Raw genomic sequence first — 19,382 nt, 5'->3', positions numbered from 1 at the left:
ACTTTACCGGAAAAACACTTTTGTAAAATGTAAATGCTGATTCATACATAATGTTGGCGTGTAAAAAAAGCATAAATTGTATTAGGTATATTAATATACACCTTGGAATTTTTTATATATACTCTATACTGTTATGAAAATATTATTTTTAATAATTATTTATTAAGGGTACACATTTAACAAAATTTTGGTATTGCCTTTGCCAAAAAAGAAGAACAATAACATTTATAATGTATATAAGAACAGGAAATTAAATTACATTTATAGGAAAGGCTTATACTAAAACTAAAATTTAAACAAAGACATTTTTTATTGTTTTTGTAACAAGTGTCATTGGCCTTATTCCCATATTATTATGTTTTTGTTTTGACTTGGAACGAACTTGTACGCATACAATTTGCAATTGTCTGTTGTCCGTTAATACGGAAATTGCATTGTTCTTAACAATAAGGTCGCGCGAGACCCATTCGTGTGCCTAACGTCTGCTTATATTTTATTGTTTACATTTAAGCTTGAAATGCACTACTTCACGTTGGCCCATATTGTTTTAAATAGCACACTTGTTTCTAAGATAATAAGTTTGTTTTGACATATCTTTATAGTTTAGTTTTAAAATCATGTTACATCAATAATTTTTAGTAAATCACCTCACTTTTGTGCAAGCCATTTTATTAACAAAAAAAAGAGATTTAAATAGGGGAAATTAATAATTAAATCACTTTTAAAATTGCTATATTGTTGTCTTGTCGTCCTAACTATTATTGTGTTGGCGACGTAAATTTCCTGCGTTAGGCGCTTTAAGGTTTTACCTTTTTGGTTAAACAGCAAAAAAAAGAAGAAGAATGACGAAGTATTTTTCGTTACATGTGACAAAATTCAAACCAGAATTATCCTTTACTATCTTTCTATATTATATTTGGTAAAAAGCACTGTAATAGTTAATTGCAAAGTAGTTTTAACGTAAACTTTCGTACGATTTGCATAGAAAACTTGCTGGTAAAATATAGTATTTCGTTACCATTTTTAACGAACGTTGAACAGTTGAACGTATTTTTTATAAAAATTATGTTACAATACTGCAATAAGCAATAAATATTAAATCAGACAACATTGTTTACCAGTTGACACATTTAAAACTATGTTTAATTGTGCAATTCTACAAAAAAATGGAATTATAAAGAATAAACAGATCCTTTTAGCTTTAAAATTTATTCCTTCAAAATACCAAAACAATGTCCGAAATTTATCAGCTATTAACATCAAAACTAATAATAAACCAAAGAAAAACTTAGCTGTGACACTAACAATGCCTAGATTTATATCTAATCACCCTGATTATGGGGCATTTGCATCTCCAAGCAAAATAGAAAATTTTTATCAGTGGTTTACGGATACTTACTGGTTGCAAGGATTTGAAAAATATTTAATTTCAGTTCATGATGTGTTGGGAATACCATGGTGGTCGTCTATTGTTGTTTGCACAATCTTGCTACGTGCTACGATAATGACACCGATGCTAGTCTCACAAATGAAAAACATGATTAGATATCAACAATTTACTCCAAATCTTGTTAAACTGCAAGAGGCCTTAACTAAAGAAATTGAAGAAGCTACAAAAGTTAAAAATTGGGACAAGAAAACACAAGTGATGCTGTTCAATGCAAACTATCAGAAACACAAATCGGTTTTGTTCAAAAAATATAAAATACCAGGGTTTTTTCGGCGATATATGCTTCCTTGGGTGCAAATACCGATATGGGTCTCAATGTCTGTTGCCATAAGACATTTAACGATGAATTTGCATTTTTCGTCCAGCGTCAGTGAAACCTTTTTTGCGATTGCACAGCAGATGTCCGAACAAGGTTGCCTGTGGTTTCAAAACCTTTGTGTATTCGACCCTTATTTCATATTGCCAGTGCTAATGTGTTTAGCAAACCTAACTGTAATTGAAATATCTCTTGGAGATGGTAAACGAAAATTGGAGGGAATTCACAAATTTCTAATTTATTTGGGTCGATTTTTGTCAGTACTTATGGTACCAATAGCTTGGCAGATGCCATCTGGGGTAGTTTTATATTGGTTTTGTTCAAGCAGCTATGGTGTAGCTCAAGCACTTGCTCTAAGGTCCCCTAAAGTAAAAAAACTGCTAAAAATACCAATAAATTCTATGGAATCTACTACACCGTATAAAGACTTATTCTCAAGATTACCTTTTATAAAGTTTAACGAACCTAAATAATTTATATTGTTTGATATTTTGCAGTTTTAGTTTAATTTAGTAAAAGTTTAAACATGTCTCGGTATGATCGTGCAATTACAGTCTTCTCACCCGATGGCCACTTGTTTCAAGTAGAATACGCCCAAGAAGCTGTCAAGAAAGGCTCTACAGCTGTAAGTTTAACTTTAATAATGTCACTAGTGTATTTTTGTATTTATTTATTCTTATTGTAGGGTCAAATTTAGAGCCCAAACATAACGGCACTTGTGTTAACTAGATCTAGTTTTTAGTTGCCTTTACTATTAATGGATCATTTACTAACAATGTGATATCTATGGGAATCAAACCCTAGACCTTGTGTGTTGATGTCAAACCCAGGACCTCTTTACTATGCTGTTAATTCACTTATGTTTTGAGTCATCATAGTACTTGTATTTGTTTTTACTATTGTAAACCAAATATTAAATAAAGGTTGGTGTGAGAGGAAAAGATATTGTTGTGCTTGGAGTGGAGAAGAAGTCGGTGGCTAAGTTGCAAGAGGAAAGAACTGTGAGAAAGATTTGCATGATAGATGACCATGTTTGTATGGCATTTGCAGGTAACTAATACTTATACATAATGTACTCTTACTTCTGATATTAAAACCTGTTTTAATTTTAAAGTTACTTTTTAATCTACTAACTAATGAAGGTATACTAAACAAACATAACACATTTATTGATGAAACCAAAATTCAAGGCAATTTTTTGATTTGAAAATTTTTTAAAACAAGATAGTAAATTAAACAAAACATAATTTAAAATAAGTGTACTCACTTAACATACAATAAAATAAAAATGTACTAAAGTAATAATGGCATAAAGGTTTGCTAATAGGTTGAAATTAGAAAAAAAAGTTTTGTTCACAGTTAGACTATTTTCTATTTTTCCTTCTTTTCCTCCTCATTTTCATCCACACTCAGCTCCTCCACATCACTTCTGTCATCATTCTTAATCTTCCCGACAACGATCATTTTAACAGCCATCTTTATAATTATCCCCGCCCAAAAGATGTGCAACATTTGAATGACCAACAACAGACCATTGAAGTAATAGTAGTGTGTGTTACCAGGCTTTCTATAAGGCAGTGATTTAACTAAGGTTGTGTGTAATATCATATAAGGAAACACTATTAGCCGAGACACGATAAAAATAATTGCAAATAAGGTAAATAAGTGGTCTCCTATTTTGTGTAGTTTCGCATATATAAAACATTTTGCATATTCTAAAACTATGTCTGAGATGTCGTGTATAACCATCACCATTGCTCCGACAGTTACCATGTCGCTTAAGTAGGATAAAAGAATAAGCAAGATTGTGGTGATATGATGAATAAGCTGCTCTTTAAAATCTTTTCGTTTGACATCTTTGAAAATTGAAAAGAACAGCGAGATGTAAAATCCGCCTTCGATCATGTAATAATAATAAACCGAGGACCAAAGTTGCTCCGGGTATTGAGACCAGCATTTCTCGGTGTCCCAAAACCACGGGGTTTGCCAGAGCGTGCAAATTCCAAAGACAAAAGCGAAAGTGTAAAAAGTCCCCCTCCAAAGTGCCTCCGCGAATTTTTTACTCAGAAGCGGTCGGTCTAAATTTCTTCGTCTTCTTAACCAATTTTGAACGTGAATTTCAGACCAGTTTATTTTTCTAGCACATTCCGACACCATTGTATCTGGTGGGAATTTCGTTCGTTTATATAAGGCTTCAAGTTCTGAATTTTTTCCTGGTTCACGTCGTTTAGCATCTTTTATACCAAACCTAACGCGTACAGGTTCAACTAGGTATTGTTCAAATAAAGTCCGAACCACTAAAATTGCAGCTGCGAATAACGGTAAAGCGAATAAGTCTTTAGGCTCTGGGAACACAAGTCCATCCTGGTTTTCTGGGTAATTATAACCCTGGTATTTCCAAAATTCTTTGTCCCAAATACTAACACTTGTATTTGCCATTTAATTATTGCTAAGTTGATACCTAGATTCTTAGTTAATGGATTATGAATTTTATAATAAAACCATGTTAAAAAATACGTTTTAAAATATGCTTAACATACAGTACTTTCTCAGTATAACCGACAAACTATAACTACCGTCGAGTTATTAATCTGTTAGCCACATTTTAGTACGCCAGAAGTTTTTTAACGACTTCCCATGGATTTTTTCAGTAACAAAAAACAAGCTACTGATAATGTTTTGTGCGGTTAGCCAAATTGTTAAACATATTTAATCGCAGTTAACACAAAAAAACGGGCGCAAAAAAACAGCATGTTTTCTGATCAGTGCTAAAAAAACTGTAACATTTATGGAATAACAGAAGTAACTTAATTTTTTATGCTCCTTCAAATTTCAAATAAATATTTAAAACCTTTTTTTAGGGGCAAATTACTAGTGCTATCTATATACGTTTTTTTGGTAACTTATTTAACGAATTAGTAATGTACATCTTTAATTAATTCTGCTTTTAGTTATTTGGCTGAAAACTTTTATTTTTCGTATATTTTAACGAACCATTTCACTAGAATTGTAACATTTTAACTATTGTCACTGTCAAAGTACAAAGGTTAAAGGCCCGTGGGCACAAAAACCGGCAAACCAATTAATCAATTTATTTTGCAATCGTCGTTTTTCAGCTTAGGAAATGCATTCAAAAAGCTGACCGAGGGTTTTATATTTTGCTTACTAAAGAATTATTCATATTAACCCAAGTACATCGGCACAAAACGATTTAAATTTAAACAAATTTTTTTGTATTAAATGTTTGTTGAACAAACACGTAAAAAACCTCTTAGCATGTTTCGCAAATTACATTAAAAAAAACACGATAAAAGTCCAACAACTTTGTTTACTCTATGTTGTTCTTACAGGCTTAACCGCTGATGCTCGTATCATTATTAACAAGGCTCGTATGGAATGCCAAAGTCACCGATTGACTGTCGAAGATCCTGTATCGATTGAATATATTACCCGGTATATTGCTACCGTTAAGCAGGTACGTTTTTATACAGTTAGTCTACGTACAGTATATATTAAAAAGTTTTAAATAATTACAAAATTTTAAGGCAGTTGTTATCTGCCTTTTTCTAGTTTATTTATTTTTTAAATTAATTTTGTAATATCGTTTGAAATTTACGCTGGTTAAGTTACGTTTTTTAACTCGTGTATGTACACTACGCTTTCTAACTTAACTGATAACCTAATGACAGTATGCCAATATCCTTTTCCCCAATAACCTTTCCTCATTTTGTCATTATTAGAAATACACACAGAGCAACGGCAAGCGTCCTTTTGGCCTCTCGGCTCTGTTAGTTGGCTTCGATTTGGACGGGACGCCTCACCTATATCAAACCGACCCCTCTGGTACTTATCACGCATGGAGAGTAAGTAAATATAATTCTGTGTACATAGAATGAATATCAGGCTTCATTATTAAGCATAGGCATCGGATTTAAGTAATGGTAGGCATGGCAAACAAGCCTAGATAATCAAATAAAGAATTTGCTATTCTCCTATTTGAGTTTTAATATTATACAAATCCTTTGGTCCTTACCCACTTTTGTTTATTTTATGGTTTTGTTAAGTGAATTATTTAAGCATAAAATTAAATGCTATGGCTTTTTAAGTGATTAAAAAAATGTTGATGTGCCAATCTGTGTAAGTGTCAATGTATTTGGGAACATACCATAATGTTTGCTAAGAAAAAATTAAATAAACCATGTTAAGATAGTGAAAACATATATTTGTAATTAACTGAACCATTTACATTATATAACATTATTTTATGTAAATAGAGTAACTGATATTCTTGTTATTCTTATGTTAGTATTAGTTCATTAGTTCTTTAATTTTTAGTGTTTTACACAATGCTGCCAACTTTTATTTTTTTATGTTTAGGCAAATGCAATTGGCAGAAGTGCAAAGACTGTTCGTGAATTTTTGGAGGAGAAATACAGTGCCGAAGTAGCAAACAGTGATACTGAGACCATCAAACTTACTATCCAGGCTTTATTGGAAGTTGTACAATCTGGAAGCAAAAGTATGGAGATTGCCTTGCTAAGGAGAAATCAGCCTTTGAAGGTAAGTACTGTTCAATTTTTTACTTATATTTGAAAGGCATAACATAACTAAATAATTTATTTTAAATACATTGTTAACTAAATTAAAGGTAATTTTCTACCAGATATTGGACTTTTTTTTAACTATTTATCTTAATGACATTTTTATTTATAATATTTTTTATAATTAAGCAGCCTTCTCTATAAATAAATTCAAATAAACAAAAAAAAATAATTTTTGTACAAAACAGATTTTAGATGCTAGTGAAGTCGAAAAATATGTCGCTGAAATTGAAAAACAAAAAGCGGCCGAAGCAGAGAAAAAACAACAGAAAAGAACGAAGTCTTAAGTTTGAAGCTATAAGGGTCTCACAGACTTTAATAAATTAGTTTCATTTCTTGTGTTGCTGTTAGTGGCATTTTCTGTGCTTTTTTGAACGTTTATTTATACAAATTGTAACAAAAATAAATCCAACGAAATAATAAAATTGCACCTAAAGTTCAAAATAAAACTCGTCCATTCTTTTTTTCCATTTTGACAAGTGCTTTTATACTTGGGTCACCAGAACAGAACCGTTAGTCCCATTGCTATACAACAGAATGAAACATACGGACTTAATCGCTCACCTAAAAAAAGGTAATTTCAATGTCACAATGGTTTTCAGGACAACAAATTCCTTCTACAAGAAAATGCTTGATTTTAAGGGGACATCATTTTAAAATTATAATTAATTTAAACATTTAATGAAGAACCGTAACTTTATTTTAAAATCAAACATAGAATATAAAGCCCCTTTTTTATAGATGTATTACACTCCGTATGATTATTATTTTTGGTTTACCTATTCTAGCAAATTTCCAGAAAATACCAAGTACTCCTGTTTTGTTTTTATCCAGCACACTGGGTGCAATTGCTCTAACATATGCACATGTGCAAATAGATAACAACACCACAGCCAACATACTTTGAAAGTTAAAGATTGCAACCTAAAAAACAAAATTTTTAGTAAAAATTACTAACTTTAAAGGGCAGACAGGGCTAAGTGCATAAAACAACCTATTACAGATTTAGTACAATATAACATAAAGTTTCAGAAGTTCTTTTATTACAGTTTTATTCGCAAATATTTAGTTTTTAAAAATCCAACAAAAACGTTAATTTATTAACTAAACAGGCATACTAAAAGGGTAAAAACAACACAAAACAGTAAAAAATAAATCTGAGCATATATACTTACCATTTTAAATGTCCTTGTTCGTTTATTTTAACTAATTCAGGACTTTAAAAAATCTGCTTTCTCTGTTCAATAAATGTATATAAGTGACGTCATTGGGTAACGTCAGTGCTATGGTTGACTAAGTAAAGCAATTTTGTTCTTAAAATTGCTTTAAGTACAAGTAAAAATTAAATAGTTATTACAGTAAAACAATATTGTTATTTATATGTTTTGGCAAACATTTTAATTAAATAAATAATAAAAAAATTATTGATATATTTTTGCGAAAGCTTGAATTAACATTACGAAAAGGGATTCTCCCCACAACCATGTTTTTACATTTTAAATATTTTACAGATTTTGTTTTAGGCTTTAAAAAAAGTTTTATTATTTATTTTACACGTGTTTTTAATAAGAAACATATAACATGATATTGCGCAAGCTGAGGGTATCAAAATTTGTGCTAAAAATTGCAATTAGCGTTTGTTTTTCTGCTTTGATTTTCAATGAATTTTTAATTTACTATTTTACAATTTGGCATTGCAATTGGCCCAAGCTCAAGAAGAAAAATGATAACTCACTACAAGATACAACCTTAAGGTATGCATACCACATGCTATATGTTTAATTTAAGATAGCATAATACAAGATAGTCAATTGTTGTGTAAATATAATATATATCTATAAACCCAAATTTAAAACTGTATATGTATTTTTTACAGACTTCTTATATTATCAGATCCCCACCTTCTAGGCCAAAGGGAAGGTCATTGGTTTGATAAACTAAGACGGTAGTTTAATAATTTTTAAAAAGTCACCAAAAATTGAAAAAACAATTAATTGAATCTAAAATCAATTTTAAGCTATATATGTTCACAGAGAGTGGCAGATATATCGATCCTATCAAACTTCATTAACATTACTTGCCCCTGATGTTGTATTTATTCTCGGAGATTTATTCGATGAAGGAAAATGGGCCGACGACAAAGAGTGGAAAACTTATGTCGAAGGTGCAAAAAGGATCTTTAAAACACCTGGCAATACTCCACTTTATACATTAGTTGGGAATCATGACATTGGGTTCCATAACAGTGTTACACCAAACAAAATTTCAAGGTTCAAAAATGCTTCTAAATTAAAAAATATTTATATAATGGAGTTTAGTGGACGAAATATTTGTAAATTTAATTTACAGGGCTACAAAATAAACAAAACTGCCATTGGTGGTGCGCAGGTAAATTATCACTGGCATATATTAGTTAAGAGTTGCGACCATATTAAGACAATTAAAATCGATTATTTAAATAATCTAAAACTTTAAATAAATTATTACTAGGCCAGAAGTCCAATTACTGGTCATTAAATTTAGTTTATTATTGTTCAGATTCTACAAGGAATACAACACAAAGCATGTCAACTTAATTAACATTAAAGGCATTTCATTTGTTTTGTTAAACTCAATGGCATTTCATAATGACGGCTGTAAAATGTGTTCCGAGGCTCAGCAACAATTAACAAACATTTCACAAATTCTAAAATGTTCAAAGGTATGCTAATCAACCCTCCTGTCAATTATAAAACTTGGTAATTTTTATTTATTGTGATAATGATTTAAGTTTTAATGCATTGTTAAAGAGTATGCAAGGATCAAATGAATGTTCACTTATGGGCAGCTTTGATTATATTGAATCTAGTCAACCAATAATACTTCAGGTATGTGTAATGTGTTTACAATACCAAAACTATTTAATACATATTATAATATTGTTAATTTGGTTTTAATTCAAATATATATTCAGCACTTTCCATTGTATCGAGAGTCTGATAGTTTATGCCATGAAATAGATTCTGTTCCAAAGAATAAACTCAAAAATTTTATTGAGAAAAAGGATTGCGTAAGTGAAGAATCCTCTAACCAGGTAATAAAATATTTTTGATTTTAAATCAACAAAAAAAGAAAAGTTGAGTTTTTTATATTGATTTGTTTTTTTTATAGATTCTGGATTCTTTAGAGCCTCGCTTGGTTATAAGCGGGCACACTCACTATGGCTGTCATTATTTTCACAAGAACAATTTGTTAGAAGTTTCTGTTCCATCTTTTAACTGGAGGAATAGAAATGATCCCAGTTTTTATTTGGTAAGTTTGTGTTCAAAGATTATTAAAGACCAGCAACGTGATGTAGTAGTCAGAACACTTGGCTTAACTAGATAAGGTCCTGGGTTCAATCCCCACTGATCTCTTTCTGTTGTGCCCTTAAGTAAGGCGCAATAAAGTGGTATAAATTTCTGTTTAGCCAACACTTAATCAGAAGTTTATAATTGACAGGCAATTAAAATTTATAATATTCCAAACTGCTAAAGGCAACTCGAGACTGGGGCATAGTAACTAATGTTACTCTATGTTTACATCATGAAGTTGATCTTTCCACATTGAGGACAAAAAATTATAAAGTATTTTAAATTAGCATTGATGTAAATAATAGATATTAATTTGAAATTTGTAGGTTACTGTTTCTGCTGATGACTACGCACTTTTCAAATGTTTTCTGCCAAAAGAAACAACTGTCTTTCTAATATACGCACTTATTCCTTTGTTTACCATCATCCTTGTGCAAATTTATTATAAACATCAGTCAAGAAGAGGACTGAACGAGAAAATATTGTGAAACGTAAGTTAAATTTTTTTGGTATTCAAAAAGTTTATCATAGCAAATAGGTCGATTGTCAATACTAGACTATATCATATATAAATGTAAACACATTAAAATTTGTATCAAGCATACTAACAGTGCTACATAAGTGCAGAAGGGTATAAACACTAAACTTTATTTTTGGTATAACACGGAATAGGTTGAAATAAAAATCGCTTAAGCCATGTGAACATAAGATTTTTCTGGTATAAAATATTTTTGTGCCGGACAACGAAGGGTTAGAAGAATAGGTTCATAGTCCCCTGATATATCGTCAAACCTAAAAACAAAAAACTTTAATATTTACAATTCTTTATTATAAGTTGCTGTTGTGTTAAATTGAAAAAAAACATATCTTGATATGTATTTTTCTGAGGTAATAACTTACCTATCAATTTCACTTGGAAATGGGTTCATGTGAATTTGAGTTGTCGGCAAACTTAATTTGTTGGTAAACGCTGCAACCAGGTCAGGGTAAGGTCTTTGAAGAGGATTTAGTTTGTACTCGGTGGCAAGCTCCGAGCGCTGGCGGACTCGTAAAGCAGTATGCATCTCACCAAGTCGAACAATTGCCTGAAAAAAATCAAAAAAAATTAAAAAATCCAAAAAAAAATTAAACGTCAAAAAAAGTTTAGATTTTACAACTTATTTATTCTTACTTGTTTTCCTTTAAGTTTGGGAAGAACAAGGACCGTGTTTTTAGTCGGTTCTGGCTTAATATTTGCTTGTCTTACTCTTTCTAACTCTTCCTCCAACATTATTTCACAGAAGTAGTTGACCACCTAACAAAATACGAAATCTAATAAAAAACAAGAACCACAGTTTTACCAGTCAATAGCCTGCCCTAAAGTCGGGATTTTGAATGTCGAAATATGGTAGCAACTTTCTAGTAAGATTTACCAGCGATAATTCATGCACCACAAATGGCAGTATTATTTATTTTGTAGGCCTATTAATTGGACATACAATTACCTCCATGATTGTTACATTTTTCAGGGAAACATCTGATGCCTGAACAGTAAGTTGAGCTCTTTGTCCCTGTGATGTTTTACTCTGACCGGATCTTCTTATTTTTCCACTCAGATCTCCTTTCCTTAATTGGTTCATGGTTTGTTCCAGATGATTCTGTAAAAAAAGTTGGTTTTGTTACTGTTACTTAGTTTAACCCATTCTGTACTGTGTTACACTTTTTTAACTGGATGAAAATACTCCTATAGCACTGACTAATCTGTGTGAGGCACTTAGACTAAAACTATGAATTAAAGTTGAGGACTAGAGTTTCTACACAACAATGGTGTACACAGGATTTTACCTTGAATCTCATATTCCAGTCACTGTACCACCTTCTGACCATTTCCTTAAGTTGTTGTTTGAGAGGCCGTGTTTCGTCCAAGTTCCATATCTCCCAGGACTCCAACTCTTTAGCCAGATAAAGGTGGGGATCCTATGATATTACAAAACCATTTATTACACTTATACTTTAAGTATTTACATTTTTATCACTTGCCCTACTTTTTGTAATATGAATATACTGTAAACTTACCTTTAAACCCTGCTCAAGCAAAACGCTTCTGATGTAAGTTTTATGATGCGGATCCCCTTCCAAATACTCGGTTAAAAGTTCAACAATAAATTCCTCAGAATTACCGGCTACAGCTTGGTTCAGTTTAAGTGCAGATCTCAAGTAAGTGGCTTGACCAGAGTCCTTGTAAAACAAACAAAGGGGTAAAGAAGTTGCACTAATTTGACCCTGAGTTAATTTTTTTTTTGGAATACTCTTTTTTATAGTCTGTTTTTATTTTACCTTTGAACTCGGAGGTACAGAAGAGTTAAAAATAAAGCCAAGTGCTGATGTAACATTTCTGGTGTCTTTGATGTCCTCCTGTTGCCATAACAACAACAGAGCATCCACAATTCCGCATCTATGCTCCCAATCTATTGAGATACCGAGAACGTCGCAGATGACTTTAAAAAACTGAGCCGCTGTGTAAGGTTTTGTTAATCTCTGTGAACAAAATAGAAATCAAATAAATTTTGAATTAAATTTTAAATATTTTTTAATTTCTTGAAATTGCGAAAAATCTCCTCCCACCTGGAAAATGTAATCCTTTTGTCGAGTGAACCATGGTAGGTCCTCAAACTGGGTCAGGAAATTTGGTGGGGGTGTCGGGGGCGGAGGTGTGGGTGGTAAAGGTGTCTTGGGAGGTGGGGTTGGATCTTTCGGGGGTGGGGGTCGTGACACAAACTTGACGATTGGTTTTGTCGGCTTGGTTTGTTTGACAACTTTTGGAGCTTAAAAAAATTAAAAATTTAATTATTTTAAAATAACGAAAAAATGATGCAAATTCAGGACTTTTTTTTACCTATTATTGGAGGAGGGGGTGTTGGAGGAGGAGTCGGGTCTTTGGGAGGCGGGGTAGGGGTTTTCATGGCTCCCTGCATCTTCAGCATCAAGGCTGAGGGTTTTTTGTCAATCTTCATTTTTGGTTTGGGCACTTTCTTCGGAGGACCAGCTAAAAATAAAAGATTTAATTTAAATATTTTTATTTTAAATCCTTATTGGGCATTTCATACCTGAAGGATCAATAACTGTGTCTTCATCTTCATATTGTAGCTCCTCCTCAACTGATGACATCTCAGAATCCATCATGTAGATGTTGTCCTCGTCTTCTTCTGTGCCCTGGATCGGCGACACAACTCCCTATATTAAAAAGTCATTTATCCACTTAAAAATTTTCTACATCATTATGCTTAAAATTTATTTTGCTTTGAACACTAACCTGGGACACCATGGGCTGAACTGAGCTGTATGTTTCCTGTGGAAATTAAAACAGATCCAATACATAACTGTGCATAAACTTTTTCTTTTTTTAAAATACTGTAATGCTGATTAAATTTCCTGGTACTAAAGTGTAGGGATTATACTTTAAAGACTGTCTTTTAACTCCTTACCACTTATCTTATTTCTATCTAACTAGTTGGATTTATAAAACAAATTTGGTAATATGATGATATAGAATCGTGTCTGCCTTTGAAAAGGACTTGAATGTGATGGTTAAAAGAATTACAGATTTTGGACACCATTTAACTTATTAAGCTTACCTGCTTCTTCATACTCTCCATGCTCTGTATCATCTGAAGTTGCTCCTCTGACAATGTCGGAGGTTTCCAAGCATCCTCGGCCAACTTCTTTACTTCATCTTGAGGCCAGAGTAACTTGATGAGAATCGAGTTGGGGATAAAGCCGCAAGGATTGATGATGTATTTTTGACGAGGACTGTACTCAGGACCAGATTCGTGAAGATGCTGAAAAAGTTTGAAGATTTATTTTTTCCTTAATCTTTTTACAGTTTAGAATAAAGATCACACAAAATAATAAACAAAGTAAAAAGGAAATTAAAACAAATTCTGGAGCCTGCTTACCTTGTCTTTTTCCAATCCACTCTCCAACATATCTTTAATTGGTTTTGCTGCATCAATAGGTGGAAAAAACCCGATCTTTCGCTCAGGTTCCCAGCTCATCGGTGCTAAATTAAAACCCAATTAGGTTGTAGTAACATTCGAAGTCATTTTATACAAGTACCTAACGATTTTATCAAAAAGTATGTTAAATAGTTATATAGGTATATATAGTTCAAATAATATTTCAAAATTGATAAATTGTTTTACTTGGATCTCTTTCTGGAGCAGGATCAGGATCAAAGTCATCTTCGTCTTCAATCTGTTACAATATTTTTTAACATTTGATTTTATCCTCAATTTATTGTATGATATATAATATTGATTTACTTACTGTCAGTTTTTTAGGCCTGTCCCAAAACAGAGCCATGTATTTCTTGAACGCGATTGATTCTGTTCTTTTACTTGTCTTCCTGTTTGCTCTTTTGGGTCTCAGAGCACCATCCCTGATCCTCTCCAACTCATGGTCACGAGCTGAGAGAAGAGCATACTCCCCTGCTCTTCCTCTTTCCTCTGAGGACATCATCTCTTGTTCCTTTAGACTCATAGGGTCCCAAGTGTAATCCATTCTAAAAAAACATTTTTTATAACTTTTTTTTATAAAAATATTTTCAAGTTAAATTGGTTTGGGCTTACCTCATAAAAGATGACTTTGCAAATGTTATCTTTCTCAATTCCTCCTTTTTAAGATCAGTTGTTAACAGTTTATTCAGTGGGATAGCTTCTTCTTTAATTGGTTCAGGAAAATCCATACACACCATTTTAAATATATACATTTTAGGCAAATAACTGGTATGGTCAATATGGTGAATATTACGCCCTAACCCAATTAAAATATTCCCTCTTTCGTTGCAGAAAGTAATGCTCTTCGGAATATCGTTCAACTTAATAATTCTGCAAGAAAAAAGTTGTGGTTAATTCTTGTGTAAACTTAGTTAAAATATTAACAATTTTCCTTGCAGTTTATTATTCTAGTTAAAGAGTTGTTCATTTTTGCAGCTCACCTGACAAGTTCGTTATCATAATTCCATATTTTCACTGTTCCGTCAATACTGGCAGAAGCAAAAAGTTTAAGTCGATGACAACAAGTCAGACCACATAACTCATCTGTGTGATCTTGCTTTGGGCTGTGATCAGAACGCTCTGAAAAAATCAATTTGTCCGTATTTTAAAATTATGGAAACCCTTTTTAAACTTGTGCTTATTATATTTTTATTAGGTATTGCTTGCGATAATAGTTGTGTTATTTAGGAAACAATGCTAGGCTAAGCTTAGTGTTTTACAAATTTTAAACCAAATTTTATTATACTATTATAGAGATTGCCTATTCAGTAAACAAATGCTATGCTTGGTGTTTTTTATCCTAATAAAGAATTTGCTTAACTTTTACCTTTGGTATGTAAATCGTACATCACAATAGTGTAAGTGGCTGATGCAAACTGTTGGAAGGCAACGGCGAGTTTAGTTCCAGATATTGACATATGTCGGGGCGTGTGTGCACAATAAAATGACATCATCAAACTTAAAGACTCCCAGGTGTTTGGGAACATTTTCCAAACTTTTACAACATTGTCTACATATAGAAAAAATATTTGGTCGCATATTTTGTTTTAATTTTTCACCCTTACATTTTTTGAATCACTTGTACTTTACGGTTCTCAGAAAAACTCTTGTACTTTGTGGTCCTAGCTAATTCTCTCTTGCACTTTATGGTTCCACCTAATTTTTTTGTCCTATACTTGCCTAGCTAATTCACTTTTTCATATTTTACGGTCTTCGCTGATTCTCTTTCGTATTTAACGGTCCTAGCTAATTCTTTCTCGTACATTATGGTCAAGATTTTTTAAGAGCCGTTAAGTACAAGTGATCCAATTTTTTCATTTAATTACTGCATTGTTAAAACCATTTTCTTTTACCTTGGCCTGCTGTTACCACTTGATCATTTCTAACATTTGCTATGATTCCTATTACTCCCTTAGCTCCATGAGCTTCAGTTTTGTAAATAATCTCTCCAGTTTCAATGTCAATGTTGGCAATGTAACCGTCCCTCCGACCCACTAATAATAAGGTCTTATTTCCATATCTAAATTTAAAAAAGAAAAATATTAAAATAGACTTTCAATTTGTGATAAGATGTGGTGTTATTAGTTTGTTAATTTATGTGTTTTACTTTGGGTTTTTTGTTTTTCTTTTTCTTTTGATGATTCTTGCCTTGCGGTTCAGCCAGTTCTTTTTTAACTTTGTTATGTTTAAAACATATTCATAAAGGCATAAACAGTTGATTTCACAACCTGAATAAATACAGAAGATTTTAGCAAAAAAGTTTGGTAACTAATATTGTCACCAAGTTAAAAACAACAGTTTTTTAATTTACCTTCTTCATATTTCCATTTTTCTTTGATACTCATTGGGTTTGACAAAGAACTTGCCTTTACCAAACTCCCATCAGCATAAGCGGCAAATAAAAACTCATGTGGAAGGCAATAAACTGCATCCAACAACACCTTAGTTGGTGTGGTAGGGTTTATAGGGTCACCACTCTTACTCTCAGTATCGTTATCGCTTTGTTGAATAATTGGACCAAGTTTTGGGGGTAGTAAAGTTGTAAGGACTGTGCCGTTAATGGGTGATAGTAACCGAATTGTGCCGTCCTCGCTTAAGGACATCACTCTGTCTGCCATCTAAAGAATATATTAACATTGAGTCAAAAAAATTATGGTTTTTATTATTAGTCATCTGTTTGGTTAAATTTTAAAACAAACCTTAGGATAGAATGTCGATTTCATGTTCATTACAGTATTTCTAAAACACAAAAATCAGTTTAAATAAGATTTATATAGGCTATACAATACATCACTTGCACAAACTTTAGTTACCCAACAGTTGTGAAAATCTGGTGAGTATGAGTCAGCGTCCAGAGATCAACAGTAAAATTTGAGTATGAAAATAAAGAGGATTCACCTGGAGATGTGCCTATACCAAGAACCGGTTCTTCAACCTTAATTCTAATGCAGAAAATGGATTATTTATAAATAAGAAATGGTCAATAAGAATAGAACTACTATACTTACAAATCCACTTCATCACATGTTTCCATACTCCACACTCTTATACTACAATCATGAGATGATGACATTATATAAGGGCCCTTAATATATCATATACATTTAAATACAGTTTAAAGCTATAGATATTAATATTTGTGAAATAGCATTTGTATTTCCACCTGTGGGTAAAGTTTTAAAGATGATATAGGGCCGTGGTGTCCAACAAAAACTAATCTAATCCCAAAATTTTCGTCCCACAGTTTGATCGATCCATCTCTTGATCCTGTTACTATGTTTTTCAAGGGATTGAAGAAGAGAATACTAAAATGAAAAAGAAATTTTCGAAAGTGTTTCAAAAATTCATGTACAAGCAATACTATGTATGCAACTCATAAGTTTTAATGTAATTTGCCTTGTAATGTTCCTGACATGTAAATCTTTTTTGTATGTTTGTAAGTAGCCTTGATGTAGATTGAACACCTAAAAAATATATATGCGACATTTAAAAAAAACACAAGATCACTTTTAAGAGCTGAGAATTGCACCTAGGACCTTAGTTTAATAAAAGTTATGTAAGGTTAGCTTGTTTACCGCCACACTTGTCCCACAAACAGCATAACAACGTTGTGAATGACTCTGAGTTAATTCCAAGGCCAACTTGTCAAAGGAATCCAACCAAGTCAAACCTTGCTTGATTTCTTTGTGCGGAATCATGTATTTGTTACCATACCGAAAACACCAAGTCTGTTTAAAAGAATTATATTTTTACAATGCTATTTTTTACTCTATCCAATTTATTTTACGCTACTTTTTTTTACTTTACTTTATGTATTAGATAACCTATGCAAATATAAAATAATGTGATCTTACTGTTAGATTTCCAGTACCAGCAGTTATAACTTCAGATGTACTTTCATTATACATCATACTAAATACATAAAATTGTTATTTGTTATGTAAATTTATTGATTTTTATCAGATACTTACCAGATGATTTTGTTTTGTGACTTTGCTGTTGAAATGAGCTCAAATTCAAAGTTCATTAACTAAAAATAAAAAAAGAGTGTACAGAAATGAACAATTTTTCTTTAACAATTATGTTATAGTGGCAGCGTGTTGTAGTGGTCAGAACACTTGGCTTTACTACATAAGGTCCTTAATTTGATCCTTACTGCCCTCATGCTATGGTAAGGTGCTATGAACAGTATAAATATAGAGATTTTAAGAATAAAACACCTTTATCTCATCATTTGTAGTTAGTGCAGCATATTGTCGGGAATGTGAACACAAGATGATTTTAGTGAGTTGCTCTCCACAATCAACAATGTCCTTGCGTCGACCATCTTTGTGGAATACTCTTACAAATTGATGATCTATTGTAATAATCTCCTGCGGATGTATTTAAACTTTTAGAAAAAGCAAAGTGGATTAAAGCTAATGATAATTACTGGTTTACAAGAAAAAAAAACTTTTTTGGTACTTGGGTAAGGTGATTGTATAACACATCTGATATAACATCCTCGTGGCTTATTTTTCTTGAATAATGAACACCATGGCTAATAGTGGTTGGCTGTATATCCGCTTTTTTAACCAGACTTGTTGTTAATTTCACAGAACATCTGTAAATTAGAAATTTTGTCCCTTTTGCAAGTTTACATAAATATTTAAATATTTATTATTAAAGATTGAATGTTAATATTTCTTTTTAAAGTATATTACCTTAACAATGACCATAATTCCTTAGCTCTGTTGTTAGTTTTTTGATTCCAGGGTGGCAATAACGGACTCTCCGCTGATAGCGGGGTTTCTATTGATTCATTTCTACTGTTAGCAACTTCTACCATTTTGCTTAACAGTATAACAGCTTAATACATTACTCTAGTCCATAAGGGACTTTTGTGTTCCTCTAAAAAGTTAATATTTTAACTTTTAGACAATTTTTTAAACATAAACAAACCATGAACACTTGTTCATAGTTTAGGGAAATAACCCACCGCCGTTGCTAGGATACTGATTTTGTAACTAGATGGCGTTTACGTAGAATTTTTTTTTTTTGTATTTTTATCTATAATTTATATGCAGTTAATAATTTAATTAATCTAAAATAAAACGTGGTTTTAATCTATTAAAAATTGTTTGAATCTAAGATGACGATTTGTTTACGCTATTTGTGTATTTGTTAACTTTTGTTTTAAAAAATAGACATGTCTAGACATGTCCCCTTGATTTCATCATTTTTTACTAAAAAATTCCATTGTATCACAACGTGTTTGCATACACTCCGTTCCTTGCAAAATAGCAAGTAGCCAAAGGTTACTAGGTCTTTTAAAAGGTCGCTTATCCGATCGTTATTTAAGATTGTTAAATTGTTGTAAAATCACAAAAAAACAGGATGGGTTCACATCGATTTAAAGTTATTTTAAAACACATCCGGCAAATCTTAAGTGAGTTACTGTATGAAGACTTAGTCCGTGGAATATGGAAGTATTACGGAAAATTTTAGTAGTCCTTTCTGCCCAAGCCCCGAAAGGGAATTTAAATTATGACTTATGATCAAGCCTAATTTAATATCGTAGTGTATTTTATTAAACAAAAAACTTAAGGTATCAATTTCAAAAAGCGATTTAATATTCACCACAGTCAATGGAATACACGCGCTGCTCAC

At 32.0% G+C, this 19,382-nt stretch overlaps 5 protein-coding genes and 1 pseudogene across 6 annotated transcripts; 3 read left to right on the top strand and 3 right to left on the bottom strand.

Moving 5' to 3' along the window:
• Positions 1-843: 843 nt before the first annotated feature.
• LOC145760093 (cytochrome c oxidase assembly protein COX18, mitochondrial-like) lies at positions 844-2,239 on the top strand. The gene has a single exon (XM_082573962.1). It carries the CDS (start codon positions 1,139-1,141, stop codon positions 2,237-2,239), a length of 1,101 nt encoding a protein of 366 aa, XP_082430088.1. The 5' UTR covers positions 844-1,138.
• Positions 2,240-2,242: 3 nt separating this feature from the next.
• Positions 2,243-6,814, top strand: LOC145760094 (proteasome subunit alpha type-7-like). Its single transcript, XM_082573963.1, has 6 exons — positions 2,243-2,391; positions 2,690-2,816; positions 5,117-5,241; positions 5,507-5,629; positions 6,144-6,326; positions 6,556-6,814. The coding sequence occupies exons 1-6, from the start codon at positions 2,293-2,295 to the stop codon at positions 6,652-6,654; spliced, it is 756 nt and encodes a 251-aa protein (XP_082430089.1). The 5' UTR covers positions 2,243-2,292; the 3' UTR covers positions 6,655-6,814.
• On the bottom strand, positions 3,078-4,205 carry LOC145759497 (ceramide synthase 5 pseudogene; annotated as a pseudogene).
• LOC145760095 (protein kish-A-like) lies at positions 6,644-7,654 on the bottom strand. The gene is made up of 3 exons (XM_082573964.1): positions 7,543-7,654; positions 7,147-7,291; positions 6,644-6,931 (listed from the first exon to the last, which is right to left on the bottom strand). The coding sequence occupies exons 1-3, from the start codon at positions 7,543-7,545 to the stop codon at positions 6,864-6,866; spliced, it is 216 nt and encodes a 71-aa protein (XP_082430090.1). The 5' UTR covers positions 7,546-7,654; the 3' UTR covers positions 6,644-6,863.
• A 236-nt stretch (positions 7,655-7,890) lies between these two features.
• Positions 7,891-17,638, top strand: LOC145760092 (metallophosphoesterase 1-like). 2 transcript variants are annotated; one of them, XM_082573960.1, is made up of 9 exons: positions 7,891-8,121; positions 8,244-8,312; positions 8,401-8,637; positions 8,906-9,068; positions 9,157-9,234; positions 9,321-9,440; positions 9,518-9,658; positions 10,026-10,190; positions 16,978-17,638. In XM_082573960.1, the coding sequence occupies exons 1-8, from the start codon at positions 7,949-7,951 to the stop codon at positions 10,185-10,187; spliced, it is 1,143 nt and encodes a 380-aa protein (XP_082430086.1). In that variant the 5' UTR covers positions 7,891-7,948; the 3' UTR covers positions 10,188-10,190; positions 16,978-17,638. The 2 variants fall into 2 exon arrangements, with proteins under 2 accessions (XP_082430086.1, XP_082430087.1); XM_082573961.1 differs by lacking the exon at positions 16,978-17,638 and adding an exon at positions 14,670-14,916.
• LOC145760091 (WD repeat-containing protein 97-like) lies at positions 10,123-18,586 on the bottom strand. The gene is made up of 31 exons (XM_082573958.1): positions 18,437-18,586; positions 18,198-18,336; positions 17,954-18,106; positions 17,705-17,763; positions 17,588-17,645; positions 17,309-17,461; positions 17,130-17,197; positions 16,897-17,038; positions 16,742-16,818; positions 16,547-16,675; positions 16,433-16,472; positions 16,045-16,351; positions 15,841-15,961; positions 15,587-15,753; positions 15,061-15,243; positions 14,675-14,813; positions 14,307-14,564; positions 14,005-14,239; positions 13,881-13,932; positions 13,635-13,738; positions 13,314-13,517; positions 12,786-12,912; positions 12,575-12,724; positions 12,304-12,503; positions 12,016-12,216; positions 11,755-11,916; positions 11,524-11,655; positions 11,184-11,336; positions 10,871-10,993; positions 10,600-10,784; positions 10,123-10,491 (listed from the first exon to the last, which is right to left on the bottom strand). The coding sequence occupies exons 1-31, from the start codon at positions 18,559-18,561 to the stop codon at positions 10,389-10,391; spliced, it is 4,449 nt and encodes a 1,482-aa protein (XP_082430084.1). The 5' UTR covers positions 18,562-18,586; the 3' UTR covers positions 10,123-10,388.
• Between the last annotated feature and the right edge of the window lie 796 nt (positions 18,587-19,382).

The sequence above is a fragment of the Corella eumyota genome, chromosome 7 (assembly GCF_963082875.1).
Source record: "Corella eumyota chromosome 7, kaCorEumy4.1, whole genome shotgun sequence".
NCBI classification, from domain to species: domain Eukaryota; kingdom Metazoa; phylum Chordata; class Ascidiacea; order Phlebobranchia; family Corellidae; genus Corella; species Corella eumyota.
This window is presented reverse-complemented; position numbering and strand designations above follow the sequence as displayed.